Below are 17,202 nucleotides of genomic sequence, written 5' to 3'. Positions count from 1 at the left end.
ATAATAAAAAAATTACATAAAAAAGTAGTTGATTTGATATTAACATTGATATATTTTGTTTTTCAAAATTTTATAATATCTTCAAATTTATATTTTATTCAAAAATAAAATCATTATTGATTTCTTAAAATTACATAAAATCGTATTATAACATCGACAGAGACAAATAATAAAATAGAACATTAAAATCAAGATGTGTCTCGCTGGATTACGCGAGTACTCTTCTAGTAACGTCTAAATGTTTTGTTTGATTATAAATACTTAATTAGGATTTCGGACCATCTCTAACAACTATATATGTTTAATTATAATGATGTGTTATGTGTTGAAACATTCACACCTCCATTTCTCCTACCCGTTGTCCCCCTTTCTTGGCCTCGATTTGGTACCGCTCTCGCGGCCGGCACTGAAAGGTGCCTCCTCACAAAGGGGGTCGCAGTGACCAGGCCCGGGCGACTGTTTACCAAAAACACAGGTCTACGACTACGATTAGCACTTTATTGGTTCGGTTCTACATATCTTTATGAACACAATATCACCATGAACTCAATAAGCATTTCCAAACCAAAGACCGTTACAATTCAAAACATCTTACGATACCGATGCTCCTCACAAGCAGCTTCTACTTGGTAAATATCGAATACAACGATTGTATCACGTCGTATTGTGAAACAAACCAATCAAAAAACCCATAAACGCGTAGCAGGGTGAAAGCTTTCAGAAGCTGTACAGGATCATCTTCATCATTCCCATATACATGTAGCCAAAATTACATACATACATACATACAACTAATGCAATATTAGCTATGTAATATACATTTCCAGAAGCAACTAGTTACCTTTTTTTTTGTGTTTCTTGCCTTTCCAAATATGCCGAAGGAAACCACCCCGTCTTTCCGTTGCATTCACCTTCAGACCATCCATTAGGAGACACCTATCAAACACAATGTCAGAGTCCCACATCTGCTAGACTAAACCATTTTTGCTTAATATATATTGGAACCTCTCTTCTCTTCTGGAAAGTTATCTAATGGGTTCTGACATATTCTTACACAAAACAGAAATGGAACACAATATATTTGTCCGTGCATCGCCACAAAAGAATGTAACATGCATGATACATCTGCTATACATGCAGTATTGTTTTATAAACCAAACTAAGGGGCCGTTTACCAAAAACTCAGGTAAGCGTTTACCAAGTCACGTTACCTTATTGGATGAATATGATAAGGACCAATAATCTTACCGAGTTAGAGCAAAGCAAAGACCAAGAGTTTTACCCGGTAAGTGATAGTGTTAAATTTTACCGATAAACGTTTACCGGGTAAGTGTTTGGTAAACGACCCCTAACCCAGTTTATCTCATTAGGAGGTGGGGTCTGAGCCTCTGAGAAATGGAATGTAGAAAGACCAGACCTCCAATAAATTGATTTTTTTATCATGTTTGGTCATAAATCCTACTTTCTGGCAAGAAATTAATATTTTTCTTGACATATTTGTAGTTAACGAGCTTTAATAGTAACATCAATCTAATATTGTCGGAAAATAAAGCACATTCGCCAAATAAATAGCCTTAGTGGTAAGAGTTGCCAAAAGAATGCATTCCTAATACTAAGGTATTAGCGGAGGAATACCTGGCGAACTATAACATAATCATCAACGGTTAGGCTCAACTCACCATCAGCTTGAGCATCAAACGGATGAATGACCTAATAAGATGAAAGAAACGTGTTATATTACATATAAGATAAACAATAATGAGAGAGATTATGTGCCAATTATCATACAAAATGAGGTTTCGTGGCTTTGTTGTATGTTTCTCTATTCCTCATCTCCGTTCTGTGAGTCAACCTACGTTGATTCTCATATCATGGAAATAGGACCCACAACTGAAAATGGGGAATGGTTAAACGAATGGAGCCTAAAGTTCTATTTTTCTTAACATGCTATACAACAAGAATATAGTATCATCCTCATTTAAGGACTAAAAGGAGCGTAAAAACAACAATACAGATTACTGCAGGTCCAGAAAAAGTAGCAAGAAAGAAGTGATTATGACAAGCTTTTTAAATTTATTCATAACATGAACTAAAATTGAGTTAGATTATAAACATGCAGGCATGGCTCCTATAAACAGTACACAAGCTTTACCTTTCCAATAAAATAGTCATAATCTTGATTTTTGTTCAGATGCTTGTCATGTACACATTGAGTGGCATCCCCAGATGCAACAAAAATATCTCTCTCTGCAGCAGATTGAGATGAATCTTGTATATGCATCACCAAAATCATCTGCTAGCGATAAAAAAAATGCTTGCTTGTTAACCTAATTCTTAGATAAATAGTTAAGAATGCAAAAAAAAAATGGTAGGCTATGAAGAACCAAATGTTTATGGAAATGAAAATGGAAATAGGATACATAATGACGAACCTCAGCATGTAGCTCCTCTAGGATAGCCAAAACATCGCGGTGATAAGATCTTTCAGTATCCACCTATGAGTTTGGACAATTTCTCAGTCTTAATAACAGTTGACTCAAAACTAAAGTTCTCCATAGGGTAAAAGCGTGGACGTATATGAACTTTTTAGAATGATAAGACAGACAATAAATGCTTGATTGCAGAGAAAAGGCGCCAAAGTTTTCTTTAGTCTTTAACTCATAAAATGATCATACCACATAATTTCTGGACAACCTATTATAATTATCATATTATAACCAAATAATGAATCATCTATGGTCTGGTAACTATAACATTTACCATCATAACAAGCTTTTGCAAGGTTATTTGTTGTTGTTGTTCCTCCACCGACAACATAGCAGAGATTGCTTCTTTCTGAAGTGTTACCATGGAAGATCTAAGCTTGCTCAACTTACTTTCCATGTTCCTGAGTTTTAAGGCGCTCTCTACACTAGGATCTCTGACCTTTGTTTGGCGTCTTAATACTTCCACGGCCTGGCCAAACAGTTCATCTTAATCAACTTTTAACACAATATATCTCCGTAGTCAAACTCAAAAGTACCTGTGTCTCAACTTCTTGGCGGAGTTTGTCACAACTCCGAGCCAAGTGACGAGCATCCTCCAAAGGAGATCCTCTTATTGATGCTCTTAGTGGCCCAGATACCTACAAGAAAATGAGGTCAATAAACATCTGCATTTTCATAAAGACAAGGAACCCACGGGATCAGCTCATTATAACGTAGACATATGTAAGAATGTGTGATGTGTGTACTAATTAATTTACTAAAAATAAAAACATGACACCATCAAACATTGCAGAGACCAAGTTCCTAGTGTGCATTTGAATTCTATTTCAACTAACGCGGTCGTACAAAGAGATCCACAAACCAAAAGGTGCAATGAATTTTTTTAAAAGAGTGTAGAATGAGAAATTCACTAGCTAAAGTGTGCGCATAAATCACTTGCTAAGACCTAAGATGAGCACTCTTTAACAGGATAAGTCTTTTAGTCCTGCCACAGTGGCTAGTGGCTTGAAGACCTAGCATTGTCATTTGTTAAGGTCATTAAATGTCGGATGGAAGTGTGTTCAAGTGGTTGCTTCTTTCCATTGTCATGTTGACATTTTCAATATATCACCTCCATCAAGTGGCATCCATATTAGATAATAAAAGCATTTTACATGATGATCAAGTTGAATCTCAGGGTGGCGTTGAAGTGTCCTAGTCAGCTATTACACATAAAATTTAATATACCAATGTGCACTAGATGCCAGCTTTTCATTATGTGAAAACATTCTCCATGATATTTTTGGATGAATAGACAAAATGATGTTTTCACAATGGGATCTACCAGACAACCATTTCTATTTAATATTTTTTTTCTATTTTTTTGTAGGGGGGGGGGGGACTCTTACCCTGCCTATACAAGATCTTTTACTGTAAATTGGTGTGAAGATATTTTCTTCTGAGTGGTTTATGATCTCTAGACAATGCCTTCATTCAGGCAAGAGAAAACAAGAAGAACCATGCTTTAACAGAGAACGTCAGGATAGAAAGTTTTTCTACATTAGTTACTATTCAAATGCACACATTAAATTATAAGAAATGGTCAATTTTTTACTTTTCTCCAATGTTAATGTGACATCACAATAATCATCATTGAATAAAAGTGAAGCTACCTGATTGTTAAGTATCTCAAGCATAGTTTCCCTCTTCTCTTCCATAGAACTATGTGAAGTTCCAAGTTCCTGAGCAATCCTTGCAAGGGGAAAACCAGCATTTACATTCTCAGTCCCAAATTTGCAACAATCTTCAGCCAACCTTTTTGCTACAAATGCCAACATAAACTATTTATCTTCCATTTGTAAGAAACATAGAAAAGGCCCAACCATGTCAAAACATTAATATAAAATCTAGGATCCCCATGTAGGAATCTTGTTGTAAAAAGAGATTAAAATTTAAGAGCTAGATGAAACTTTGAAATACAAGACGTTGTTTGTATGTTGCTTCTGGAAATAAAATAGTATATTGTGACTCAAAGTTGTATTGATACATATTTGGAAATATTCCTTAAAGCTGATACTGGTCCCTCCCTCTCTCTTCTTAGACATGGATACCATGACATGGCGGTATTGATGAGCATCTTGCCACAAGATTAGTGGCTTATACAAGAAAAAGAGTAAGTTAAAATCCCTTCCAATTAACTGATCAAAAGATCTTAGGTTCCATGCTCACCACAATTAGTCATAAGTCTTCACACAAACTCTTAATTTCATGATTAGCATCGGAAAATTTAGTCCAGAAATGGGTTTAATGGTGTATATCAATTCAGGTTTCAAAACATAAGGGTGAAAATTTACTAGTCAGTTTAAGTTTTTACGAATAAAATTTTATGGTTATCCATAGATGTAAGGATACAATCAATTTGAGATGTCTCAAATTAAAAAGTGCACCAAAACTACCTTTTTGATGGAGGGAGTATCATCAATGCTCAAAGGAGAAATTGATAAGAATGTTAGTCACAGGATAAGAGGAGGTGGATGAAAAGGGAACAAGCTTCTGAAGTCTTGTGCGATCAAAAATTTCGATCAAAGTTGAAGGATAATTTCTTAAAACACAACCAATATGGAATAGAAGACTATTATTGTTTCTATAGAGTGACAGTACAACTTATAACTTCTTTTTGTTTCATACTTTAGGCACCCCAACCAATATGGGATAATAGTCTATTATTGTTGTTGAAAAATAGTACTGTGTGGCAAACAAATATAGAAAAATTTCCATTATATGCTTAGAGGTTTAAATGATAAAGGCTAGTTTTCTGAATGTGGGAGGCATTATATTAGGACCAACTCAAATTAACAAGGCATGCAGCACAATTGTCCAAGGTACCCATCATTGCTCTCTCATGTTATGTGTATTTACATGCATTTGCATTGCCTAGCCCTTTTAAATTTCTATACCAAAAGATTATCTAAGCAATGTCTCATGTTTCAAATAATTGTGAAAACTCAATTAAACAGAAGTACAAATTCTACTGACGAAAAAAAACTTCATAAAATAAAAAGAAACGGAAAAATAACCAAACCCGCACCCATTTGCATTTGCTTTGTGCTTATTGAAATAAAACCTTCAACACCACGAACAATGTCCTTTTGGAAATGCTGACACATAAAGAAAATTAAGTGGTAATTAACATCATAAATGCATTGATTATCGAGTGTTGGATACAAGACTTTAACAAAAAAACCTTCAGAAAGGGGTGTTAAGCATACCTTAGTTACCCTTGTAGAGCTATAGAGATCTTGAAGCTTTTGGTGACGATGAAGTTCCTCGTCATCAAATATTTCAGCATCTTTCCCCAGTCGACTTAATACAGCCTGCCAAAAAGAAGACTCTCACATACATTGAGAGCTCTAATTCCTTTTCGAATTTTTTCTCCTACCAACTACATCACACATTGTTAGTCGCACCAATAATGATAAATTCTTTTTAATGAGTTGTGTTGATTAAAAGTTAGCTCAAAAATAACAAGCATGTGATGACATCTGCTTAGCGATGTGAAGCTTATCTATAGCCTGTAGGTTTTTCCATCTCAGTCAAGTTTGCAATATGTCTTCATTAATGGTGGTTGTATGTGATGTTTGTGTTAAAATCTGATATTTATCTAGTTCCTTAATTGTGTTCTAATGGCGGAACAAGAGTGACAATTGACCATGATCACACAGACTCTCACATGAACAGATAAATCTTCTTGAACTGCATAGTGAACAATGTCCTATCCACTATTAACAGGACCTAGAAAACAGGGTGCCAGGGTCCAAGGCATTTCACCAACTTCAGAATAACCTTGATTCCCTCATGGGAAGGTGGGAAGGACTTCGAACATGAAATGCAAAGATGATGGAATAGCAACAAGAGAAGACCTGAAGATAGAGATTAATCAACAAAACAAAGTTTACACCAGCTTCACAAGTACGATCTTTGCTGAATGGGGCATTGCTAATCCACCATCCACTGAGTATTTGAGTGTACAGCTAGTATGGTAAGAACACCGAGCAATAGTGGATCAGTCACATTGACTTGGTTGTGAGTCATATTCTTTCATTCCTACACACTCTATCACATCCAAGAGGCTACAACTAATTGGGTCAATTATTTTTGCCAGATATATAAGAGTAAAACTGGAAAATCATTTATCATCAACAACATTATTTGTTTGGCCAATCACCCCCCCTCTAAACGAAGACATCTATTTTGAGGTGGAATGTTGACCATTTTACTCATAGACGAAGAAGTTGGTCTAACAGGAAAAGTTAGAGGTGATCCAAATAATTGGCTGAGCAGCTCAGCAAAGCATATAACATCCCAATAAAAAGGCCTTCACAGATAACATGTCACTAGCCCCAGTTATACTAAAAAACAGAGGCCGAATTGACTTGTTGTCATCCCTTGGTATATAACCCTACATCAACACAAAATACTTCGAAGCACTATTCATAATTCCCCATGAACTAGAACTTACTCCTAAATAATCACTGAACTGTTGGAACTGCAAATGATGCTCTACAGGAGTATGTATAACTTTGAGCTTCAATATTTTCTACAACCCATATTACAAATAATCCAATAGCTTATAAATGCTTCAATCTCGCCATATGCAACCTAAATCATATGAACCTCGTGTCCCCCAGTCAAAACTGACTCCCACAGTTTTTCACACATGGAGACATACATTTCTACAACACAAAAGTAGTATACACAAAATTACTTATACAAATTAGAAGAATAACGCTAAATCAACATAATAATCAAACGACAGACAAAATTTTCACAGGGTTTTAAAACTTGGACCAAAAAACCTGTCCTCTTTTTAGGGTAATAAAAGAAATCCAGAATTATGATACAAAATCACGTAAACTAGCACCAGAAAGAAATCATGATTCATGAATGTTAGGGGTTGTTTTGATTAGTGTTATTACCTGCTGCTGTTTGGCCACTTGTTCCCTGAGTTTGGTGGCTTGCTTTCTTATAGCCTCCATTTCCGAAATTGAAGTGAAAACAGAAGTTGCGAGTGAAAGAGATGGATCAAAGAGTGATTTGAGAGAGAATGAAGACAACTGTTGATGACGCGTAGAGAAGAAAAAGGGAAGAATTTTAGAAAGTTAATTGACAGATACGCTTTCCACAGTTATGTAACTGTTTAAGCGCGCTTCTTTAATCATGCTACGCCTTACAGCCTCCTGCTTCACCATCGGATATTTGACTTTCTATGCTTAACTAAATAAATTATATTTTTTTAAAAATACAAAATCAAAGGTCAAATTGTATAAAAAAATAACATACTTTAACTTGATTTTTATTTTGGATAACATATTTTCAAAACTTATAATTTGGTACATAAAATGTAAAGTTTTAAACAATTAAACATTCGGGATAACTGGTTGTAACATTAACCGGTTAAATTAACATATTCATATCAGCAAATAATATTGATTTGGATATGAAATCACTTGTTACATCAGTATGGTAACCGATTAATGCTTCAACAGGTTACCCAGTGATTTAAATATTTAAAACTTTACATCTTAAGTATTAAAATGAAAGTTTTGAAAGTACGTTATGTAAAATAAGAATCAAGTTAAAATACATTATTTTTTCATGCAATTTGTCCAAAATCAAAGACCAAATCTTCATATTTAAAGTATTTTTAATGTAATTTTTTTTAAAATAAAAAATCAAAATATAAAATTTTAAAAAAAGTTGCATTCTCCAACAAATTTTTTATTTTAGAGATTTTAACATAAATTATATCATTATAATATTCTCTAATTTACCATCCTAATATACTTTTTTTTAATTATAAAAAATTTAATAACTTAATCTCATTGGTGCAATTTAAAAAATTAATCATTTCTATCTTCCAACATCTGAGTTTTAAAGAATTCTCCGCATTTAGAGTTTCTCCAAGATTCTCTATTTTAAAAAACAAGATAGTAAAGTTGTTGGAGCATTTTACATAATAAAAAGCTCAAAATAATTTCAACATCATAATACGTTTAAAAACAACGTTATAAAAAAAACTAATAAATCAATCTTGTTGTAAAACATGAAAATGACATTTCTCTTTCCTCACTGGAGAGTTTTACAGAATTCTCTATATTTTGAGTGTTGTCTAGATTTCTCTATTTTAAAGAACAGATAAGGAATCTGTTGGAAAAATTTAGAGAATAAAAGCTTCATTTTCTTTATGTTAAAGAATCTATTAGATATGCTTTAAAATAGAGATTTTGAGCATTTTTCTTCAACAGATTATCCAAAATCTTCTCTGAAATGGAAAAAGTATGTGGAAAAGGATGAAATTCTCTAACTTTTGAAAACTTCCCAAAATTGATCACTTAGGGATTGTTTGTTTACCTCTTAATAGTTCTATTAAGAGGCAACATCTGAATCGTTAAGAGGTGAATCTTGTTTGGCAAAAAAAAAATATGCCTCTTAATGGTTCTAAAACCCTCTGAATAATTTTGTATCCTGGATCTCCCTTAACCATTAAGAGCCCTAATTTCATTGTACACAATTATCAAACAATTATATTTCATTTTGTACTATATYATAAGAGTCTCTTAATCATTCTGACCACTTAATCATTTTGCACCAAACCATTCAGCAATTGCCAAACAACCCCTTAGATAAAAAGAAATTATTATTTTTTATTATTTCTAGCAATAAAAAAATCTTGAAATTAAATGTTTAGTATGAATAAATAGTATTTTATTAATTGTATTGGATATTTTAATAATGTAATTACTATTATAATGTCTAAAATTGTTGAAGATGAAAATAAAATTTTTTTTTGAAATTTTTGACTTTTGATTTCTTTATTTTGAAGAATATGCTAGAGATGACAGAACAAGACAGGGATCTATGTCTTATGTTTGACATGACTTTTATGTGGAACATACATGAACAAAGTGGAACATGTCTGTTCCACCCCTACCCCATGGAACAAGATGGAACAGACTTTTGTTTTACCAATATAACCTCAAAATAAAACTTAATTCTCTTATAAAACGTCAAATAGGTCTCATATTCACATTTTATTCATTCTTTAAATTTATTGTATTTATGTTTCTTAAACTTTCATTTTACCGTCCTCAAAATATTATTTTTGTACGGTTTCTATATTTTATTAATTTATGTATTTTATTATATATTAGTAATAAAAAATAATGAAGAAAAGAGATAAAAATAAAAATTGAAAATTACATAAACTTTTTATTTGGTGTCATTTTAATTGTTTTGACAAAAACTTTCTAATGATATATTTTATTATAAAAATTAATTATTCTATTATATTTTACAAAATTACATAAACTAATTAAAATAAGCAACTCATTAGGGTAAATTAGTCATTTTACTTATCTTGTTCTATCAAATTTTATCTTATCAAACGTTGAACAGTTGTTTTGTTCTGTCTGTCCTGTCTAGACACCAAACACACCCTTTATGGTCGATATATGATATTTTGTACTAATTGGCTCAACGTTTCACACATCAGAGCCTAAAAATCATTTGAAAATGATTGTTTGATAGATGTATTTTTTCGTATATGAAATAAATGGATTAATTGATAAGATGGTCCAAGTTTGCAATAAATTTTGGATATGTTATCGAATTATTAAAATATATTTAACTAAATTGGTGTTATTCACATCGAACTATACCATAAAAACTAAGTAAAGACGTTTTTTAGAAATATATACGATTATGCGAATGTAATATATGAAACAATATCATTTTGAATTTTTTACAAAGATCGTGGCATTACGTCACATCGACCATCAACAATGATACAATTGATTTGCTTGTGGTTTTACCCCAATCTTCACGAAATTCCCTTGGCAAGACGATCATCTCTTATTTCCACGTTTTTTGGGAGCACGGGGTCTTTGGAACGAACCTCTGGGAACAAACATAAATATTAAACCAATATGTTTACACTGTTTACCAATCAAGTTATGTTCTACTATAAAAAAAGACAGTGAAAATACCTGCAAGATTGAGGAACCGTCCAAGAAGCAGAGCTAAGTGTTGCAGTTTCATTCCCAAGTGACAACATGTATTTTCGCCAATCTTGGAGCATAATTCCGATATCATGAACCTTGTTCTCTAACCCAACACAGCAATTGGCATGCATGGTGCATACCTTGTCGAAATCCCTGCTTGGCTCACAAAATCCACCGAAAAACGACGTATCAAGAAACCGGATCCGTATCCTTATGTGACTAATGAAGGGATCGAACTTGATCTTATTGAACACGTCTTGATCATGTAGACCTGTATAATTCAATCTTGAATCGAACCAGTACTTGTAAAACTGGATTGTCCTGACGTTTGACTTTACATAAGTGAAACCTCCATTTGGGAGATTGTTGAGGTCAAATGGGTTCCCTCTAAAGTAATCACAAGCAATTTGGAAATCACCATCTTCATGGAAGTGTGGAAATGGATCCCTAAACCACATTATGTCTGCATCCTTCATTTACATAAAAAATTTATTAACAAAAGATTTATATTTTCATAAAAGGAGTTATCATTTTAACTGTTATTAATGATTTATGATGGTTAATTTGATTGAAAGTAAACGAAAATTATGTAACTGATTTGATTATAAAATTATAAATATGTAATAAAAGACTATTTTATCTGTATAAATAAAAAAATGTATAAAAATAGAGTTCTTTTTTATCTATATTGCCTTTATTAATAACTAGAAGGGTACTCACGCAATGCAGCGAAATATATCTCGATGTTGATGTTTTGTTTTGTTTTTTTTGGTCTCTGTCGATATTATAATATGGATTTGTGTGGTTTTGAGCAAACAATAATGTTTTTTTTAAAATATAAATTTGAAGATATCATATAAATTAAAATATATGTATATATAAATATTCTCATTTTTATGTAATTTCTTTAATTCTATTTTTTTAATTATAATTTAATTTAGGTTTAATGACGAAGTAATTTGTTTTTGCTTTAATAATATAATTTCTATAAAGATAATAACTAAAGTATTCTGTTAGAACTCAATAATTATTCTAATTATATTTTAGATATATTTAAAATGAGAATTTTAATCTTTATTTGATTATATTTATCTACAGTTAGTTACACGAATTCAAAAATGGAACTTAATAAGTTGTACTTATGCACTATTTACTTGTAATCTTGAATTTTAAGTAACATGCATCAATAAGCAGTACTTAATGTATAAAAGATGATCTTTAATAGTTTTTGTCAAATGCTTAGTATAGATAAAGGGTGCAAGAGAAAATAGTACCGTGAAGAGGAAGTCATACCCTAATTCTAGAACGGTACGTAGGAAATCGATTCTTCTCCACATCATTTTCAAATAATCCGCAGCCATAAAATACGCTTCCTCGGAGAAATCCACCCCATCAGTATTGAGGTTGTAACAATGCGGATGTAACTTCAAGCAACGAGCATATGCTTTTTGATCCAAGGCTATGACAACCAAATGATTTAGAAACCTCTGTGTTTGATTCCCTATTTGGAAGCTCTCAAGAAGCAGATCAAACATAGAATTTGGTTCCGCCCAAGCATCGTTTATAGCAGTTATTACAATCGTATTATTATTTATTGCCGCCTTTTTGAGTATGGTTTTCAATTCCCCGATTTTGTTGTCCTAATAAAGAATAAAAAAACAAATTAGAATTAAAAAACACATTATAGCATCTCCAACATATATGTTATAGGTTTTCTGTCTCTTCTTTTAAATTTGGCGATTTCGCCGTACTCTCTCCTTTTATCTCTATTTTAGAGGAGAATTTAGCTCTACTGTTATAGCAAATTTTTCTTAAATCTTTGAAATTTATAAAATAGCATAACTGTTGGAGATATTTTTAATATCCAACCGACCAATTTACTCTTAATTGACGTTTGTTTTGTAAGAGGTGCTGAAGTCTGAAGTCTTATTTTACTTCTGATTTATAAGAGGTGGTGCTATGTCTGAAATCTGGATAAATAAGAATGTTTGTTTTTGTAAACCGATAAACGTCTGAATTTGTTTAAATTGTTTATATTACCCATTAAAAAATTATATTGTTGAATTTATAAATAAAATTTATACAATTTCACATATTTATTCATCATCATTAAAAAATTTATATCTAAAGTATAATTAACATTCATTTAAACGAAAATATGTCATTAACGTATTTAACACATTTAAATTATTTTAAAATACATCAATTGAGAGACTTGAAGATTGATTTGCTAAGGATTGATTGAGAGAAATGATCAATTAAGGTTAATCAATTGAGAAATGTCGTTGTTGTTTGAAGAATAATAAGAGTCAAATAAGATGTTGGTTTACCTCCTACCAGATAAAAGAACAATAAAAATAAGTGTCTTTAAAAAATTAAAAAAAACAAACGGTCTAAATGATTTTACCTCTTAACGAATCAGACATAATAGGTAAATAAGATTTTTTATAAACAATAATATTCTTAAAAATATAATCATATTTTTTTATTATATTTAAAAACAACCAAAGGTTTCAATAATTTGTTTGAATATTGGTAATTTATAAATTCAATAGAAAAAACAAACTTCTTTGATTGGTCGAACCGAATATTTTTTTTCGTTCAATTATTTTTTCGTCGATGTATTAACAATAGAAAATAAAACATACATACGGTTATCGTATGCATAGTTTCTGACAACGACAGAATGCTTACCGATCGCGAATTTCTGTGACCGATGATGCCGGGAAACCGTAAGGGGAGAGAAGAGTGATACAAAAAGAGACACGAAAAAGCTACCATGGCAAAGATGATCACCAGTTTAGGAGTCTGGTGGTGGTGGTGGTTGTTGGACTCCGGTGGTGGAGATTTGTGATGCTGATGACCGGCGGCCGTCGTATTGGTTCCCGTCTCTAAACCCATATGGTGGTTGTTGGTCGGAGTGGTGTTTGTTTGGCATGTATATGGGCAGCCGCCCAGCACCCTTTTATTGATTGGAGTAGTGAATACAATAATACAAGTCAACTAATAAATGCTAACGTTATGAGAAGCAAGTGTTTGTATTTTTATATATTAATATATTATAAATAAATAAAAATTCCCTTGTGGCTACGGAGGTTCAAATGTGGTAGCTCCGGACTATTTGTAAGGCAGGTGGTCGTTCTGGGATTAGTCGGCTCGCATAGCAGGTTGGATATCCACGTTAATCAATATATATATATATATATATATATATGTATATATACAACTTTTCCCCATTGTTAGACAATTAACTAGAATCGGTAGCTTTGTATCAAGTCAAATTAGTCAACGCGTATATCGATTGTATCAGTTAAATTGGTACCAACATTACAGTCGGTTAATAGTATCATATAAAATACTTAAACTTGATTGGTACAAAGTATTGAAAGTCACGTACCACGGTAGTATCATGATACCAACTTATTTAACTACTTATTAGTTTTGTATATTTTACTTATTGAATATTAAGGACAAATCGCATGAAAAAATAACGTAATTGAACTTGATTTCTATTTTGGGTAACATACTTTCAAAACATCCATTTTGGTACTTAAGATATAAAATTTTAAACAATTAAGTACTCGGGTAACTGGTTGAAGCATGGTAACCGGTTAATACTTCAACTAGTTACTCAGTTACTTAAATGTTTAAAATTTTACATCTTAGATACCAAAATGGATGTTTTGAAAGTACGTTATCCAAAATAGGAATCATGTTAAAGTACGTTGTTTTTTCATGCAATTTGCCCGAATATTAAACATTGTAACTTTAACTATCAGTTTTGTTTGAACCACGAGGATCGTATCATGGTGGGTAAGGTCAAGGGGATGATAAAATTAACCGGGTTCGAATCCTGCCATGTATACATTTGTAGCCACTGGGAGATTTACCTCCGGGTTATGGATGACACCTACATTCACAATTTATCATGGGATTAGTCTAGGGCTCTAGGCGAAGTTTGAGATCACTTATTTCCAAAACATTTGAACTTCTGCAGATTCTATTCATTGCAGTTAAAATCTTTTAAACGTCACATGTATTATCTAGAAGCTCAATGTCACTCAAAATGGCAACTTTTCATATATATAACGTGAAATTGGTATAAAACCAGTAACAAACGAAAAATATTAGTACTAGTTAAGTTGGTACCAAATATAGTTAATTAATACAGGATATATCATGAACTAACTGAAACTTTGTGCACAGAAGAAAAAATTCCAAAATTTTAGTGTGTTTTTTGGTCAAATATCCAGTTCAAGAAGTTTCAAAAAGGATAATGTTATGTAGATTTTTTAAAAGAGACTCTAAATAAAGTTATGTGGGGTTGGAGAAATAAACACCAAAACAACTATTTGGCGTTTGTATCGGGATTTGTGACTTTGTTTTCTTGCAGAGATGATTATTTTAGTATAAATTTCGAAGATATATGAGAGCTTCAAATTCTAGAGTAAATTACAAGTTTGGTCCTTTGGTTTATACCAATCTCTGAAAGTGGTCATTAGATTTCAATAATTACAATTATCATACCTATTGTTTACATTTTGCTTTATAGTTGATCCCTGACTACTATGTTAAGTGAGAGTTATATGTGTCTTTTTACCCTTTTTTTATTTGTATCTCAAGGACAATTAATATATAACCACACATACACACACATTATATATATAGGAGATTATTAAATGGAGAACTGATTAGTTTGTAGTAACCGTGAGATCCAATTTGAACCACTCGTTTGAGATATTTAAGGATGTTTCTTAAATAAGCTAAAAGAGTAATATAGTATTTCGATTTTTTGCAACTAATCAAAATATTTATTTAAATTTTTTAGAAGAAAATATTTGATTAAAATTGGTTATCTAGTATATCAATTACATAATGTACATCGTATTTTAAAGACATTGATGAATAAAGTGTATCATAATGATAACGTTCACAATGTTTCACGTATATCACAATGTATTTTCTTTGTTTTATGAAACGTATCATAATGTGCATTTTCGTTATTTTTATTGTTTTACAAAGGGTATCACATTGTGCATCTTGTATGTAACTATGTATATCTGGGTATCACAGTAAATATCGTTTGTAGGTATCACAATGTGTATCTTGTATTCACATAAGGTTTATCGGAATATTAAGGTTCGTCGAATAAGATTCGTCGGAGAGATGAGAGAGGATATTTATAAAATCTCTAAAATGCCTTTAATTAATATTTTAAGTGAACATTACCAATTTTATTAATTTTATTAATTTTCTAATTTAACCTTTGATTTATGGTTGAGATTGGATCTTACGGTTACCACAAATGAAACAGTTCTCATTTGATTAGGCATATATATATATATATATATATAGTGTGTGTGTGTGTGTGTATAGGTGTGGTTATATATAAATAGAAAATTTCATTTCTTCTGCAATACTCACGTACACTTCTATAATTATGGATCTACTACAAGAAATTCAATGTGTAATCTTAGCATTTGCTGCGTATCTCGTTTGTACACGGCTTCTTTTTATTTTCGGGGCCTCTAGTGAGTTACAGACAGAGTTCGAAACGGTCAAATCGAAAAACCCGTGCTTAAAAATATTTTCTTTTCGGACACAGGTTTTGGACGGTAAAAAAATAAAATGGGCTCGAGTAGGGTTTTATGTAACGTATTAATAAGTTATACCCATGCAAAACAAAAGAAAAAAGGTAAATTACAATTTTGGTCCTTGAAATAAAGACAAAAAGCGTAAAAAGACACATATAATCCTCACTTAACGGACTAATTTAACGGAGTTAATGACCATAGAATTCTCAAAGCAAAATGTAAACTACAGGAATGATAATTATAGTTATTGAAGTTTAGGAACCAATTTCGAAGATTCGTGTAAATCACAGGGACCAAAATTATAATTTACTCCAAATTCTATTAAACTAGTGTGAGAACCGCGCGTTGCGCGATAACATGAGTATTTTGGTTAATGATTCGAAGATTGTCTATATAAATAAATATTAGTTGTTAATAGAATTATCAACAAATAATATTATTAACAATTAATATTAAAATAATCTGAAAAGGTTAATAAAATCTAATTAGTGAAATTTTAACACACACACACACACACACACACATATATATATATATATATATATGGGATGGTTCAAATAGAAACCAACCATATGGTACAAACTATGTGAACCGATCTTGATCGTTCATTTCATCATCAAACGGTTATTATTAAATGAGATTAAATAAACAATAATTTAATTAATGTATTAATTGATATGTGTATGAACAATTGTTCAAAGGGDAAMTTKGTCAAACGGTCATTATTAAATGAGTATTAAAAAATAATCAATTAATCATTAAATTAATTGGGYTGCTTATGAACAATTGTTCACAGGGTATTTTGGTAATAAATCCTCACGCATCGTGAACCCGATATTCTCCAGCCGATTTGTAACCTACGATCGATTATGAACATATTCACAACTCATGTCACATGTCGGCCCTATGCTCGTGTGAACAACATTTGTGTCTTGCAATGTAAACACTATGTTCATTTGTTCATATATGTTCACATGTCGGCTCTATGTTCGTGTGAACAGCATCTGTGTCTTACAATGTAAACACTATGTTCATATGGTGTGATGTTTTTCAATGTCATACCGTATGACATCGTCACGGGTT

The 17,202-nt window shown here is 31.8% G+C and overlaps 2 protein-coding genes across 3 annotated transcripts; both read right to left on the bottom strand.

Moving 5' to 3' along the window:
- Nucleotides 1–535: 535 nt before the first annotated feature.
- On the bottom strand, nucleotides 536–7,616 carry LOC112527637 (SH3 domain-containing protein 1). 2 transcript variants are annotated; one of them, XM_025138387.1, is made up of 10 exons: nucleotides 7,442–7,614; nucleotides 5,735–5,839; nucleotides 5,554–5,623; nucleotides 4,139–4,287; nucleotides 3,023–3,124; nucleotides 2,761–2,955; nucleotides 2,433–2,495; nucleotides 2,153–2,293; nucleotides 1,636–1,710; nucleotides 536–936 (listed from the first exon to the last, which is right to left on the bottom strand). In XM_025138387.1, the coding sequence occupies exons 1-10, from the start codon at nucleotides 7,499–7,501 to the stop codon at nucleotides 838–840; spliced, it is 1,059 nt and encodes a 352-aa protein (XP_024994155.1). In that variant the 5' UTR covers nucleotides 7,502–7,614; the 3' UTR covers nucleotides 536–837. The 2 variants fall into 2 exon arrangements, with proteins under 2 accessions (XP_024994155.1, XP_024994156.1); XM_025138388.1 differs by lacking the exon at nucleotides 2,761–2,955 and having other exon boundaries at nucleotides 7,442–7,616.
- Nucleotides 7,617–10,228: 2,612 nt separating this feature from the next.
- LOC112527823 (uncharacterized protein At4g15970-like) lies at nucleotides 10,229–13,498 on the bottom strand. The gene is made up of 4 exons (XM_025138645.1): nucleotides 13,220–13,498; nucleotides 11,800–12,165; nucleotides 10,511–10,995; nucleotides 10,229–10,421 (listed from the first exon to the last, which is right to left on the bottom strand). The coding sequence occupies exons 1-4, from the start codon at nucleotides 13,424–13,426 to the stop codon at nucleotides 10,370–10,372; spliced, it is 1,110 nt and encodes a 369-aa protein (XP_024994413.1). The 5' UTR covers nucleotides 13,427–13,498; the 3' UTR covers nucleotides 10,229–10,369.
- Between the last annotated feature and the right edge of the window lie 3,704 nt (nucleotides 13,499–17,202).

This window comes from Cynara cardunculus, assembly GCF_001531365.2.
Source record: "Cynara cardunculus var. scolymus isolate 2C chromosome LG 15, CcrdV1, whole genome shotgun sequence".
In the NCBI taxonomy this organism is placed as follows: Eukaryota; Viridiplantae; Streptophyta; class Magnoliopsida; order Asterales; family Asteraceae; genus Cynara; species Cynara cardunculus.
This window is presented reverse-complemented; position numbering and strand designations above follow the sequence as displayed.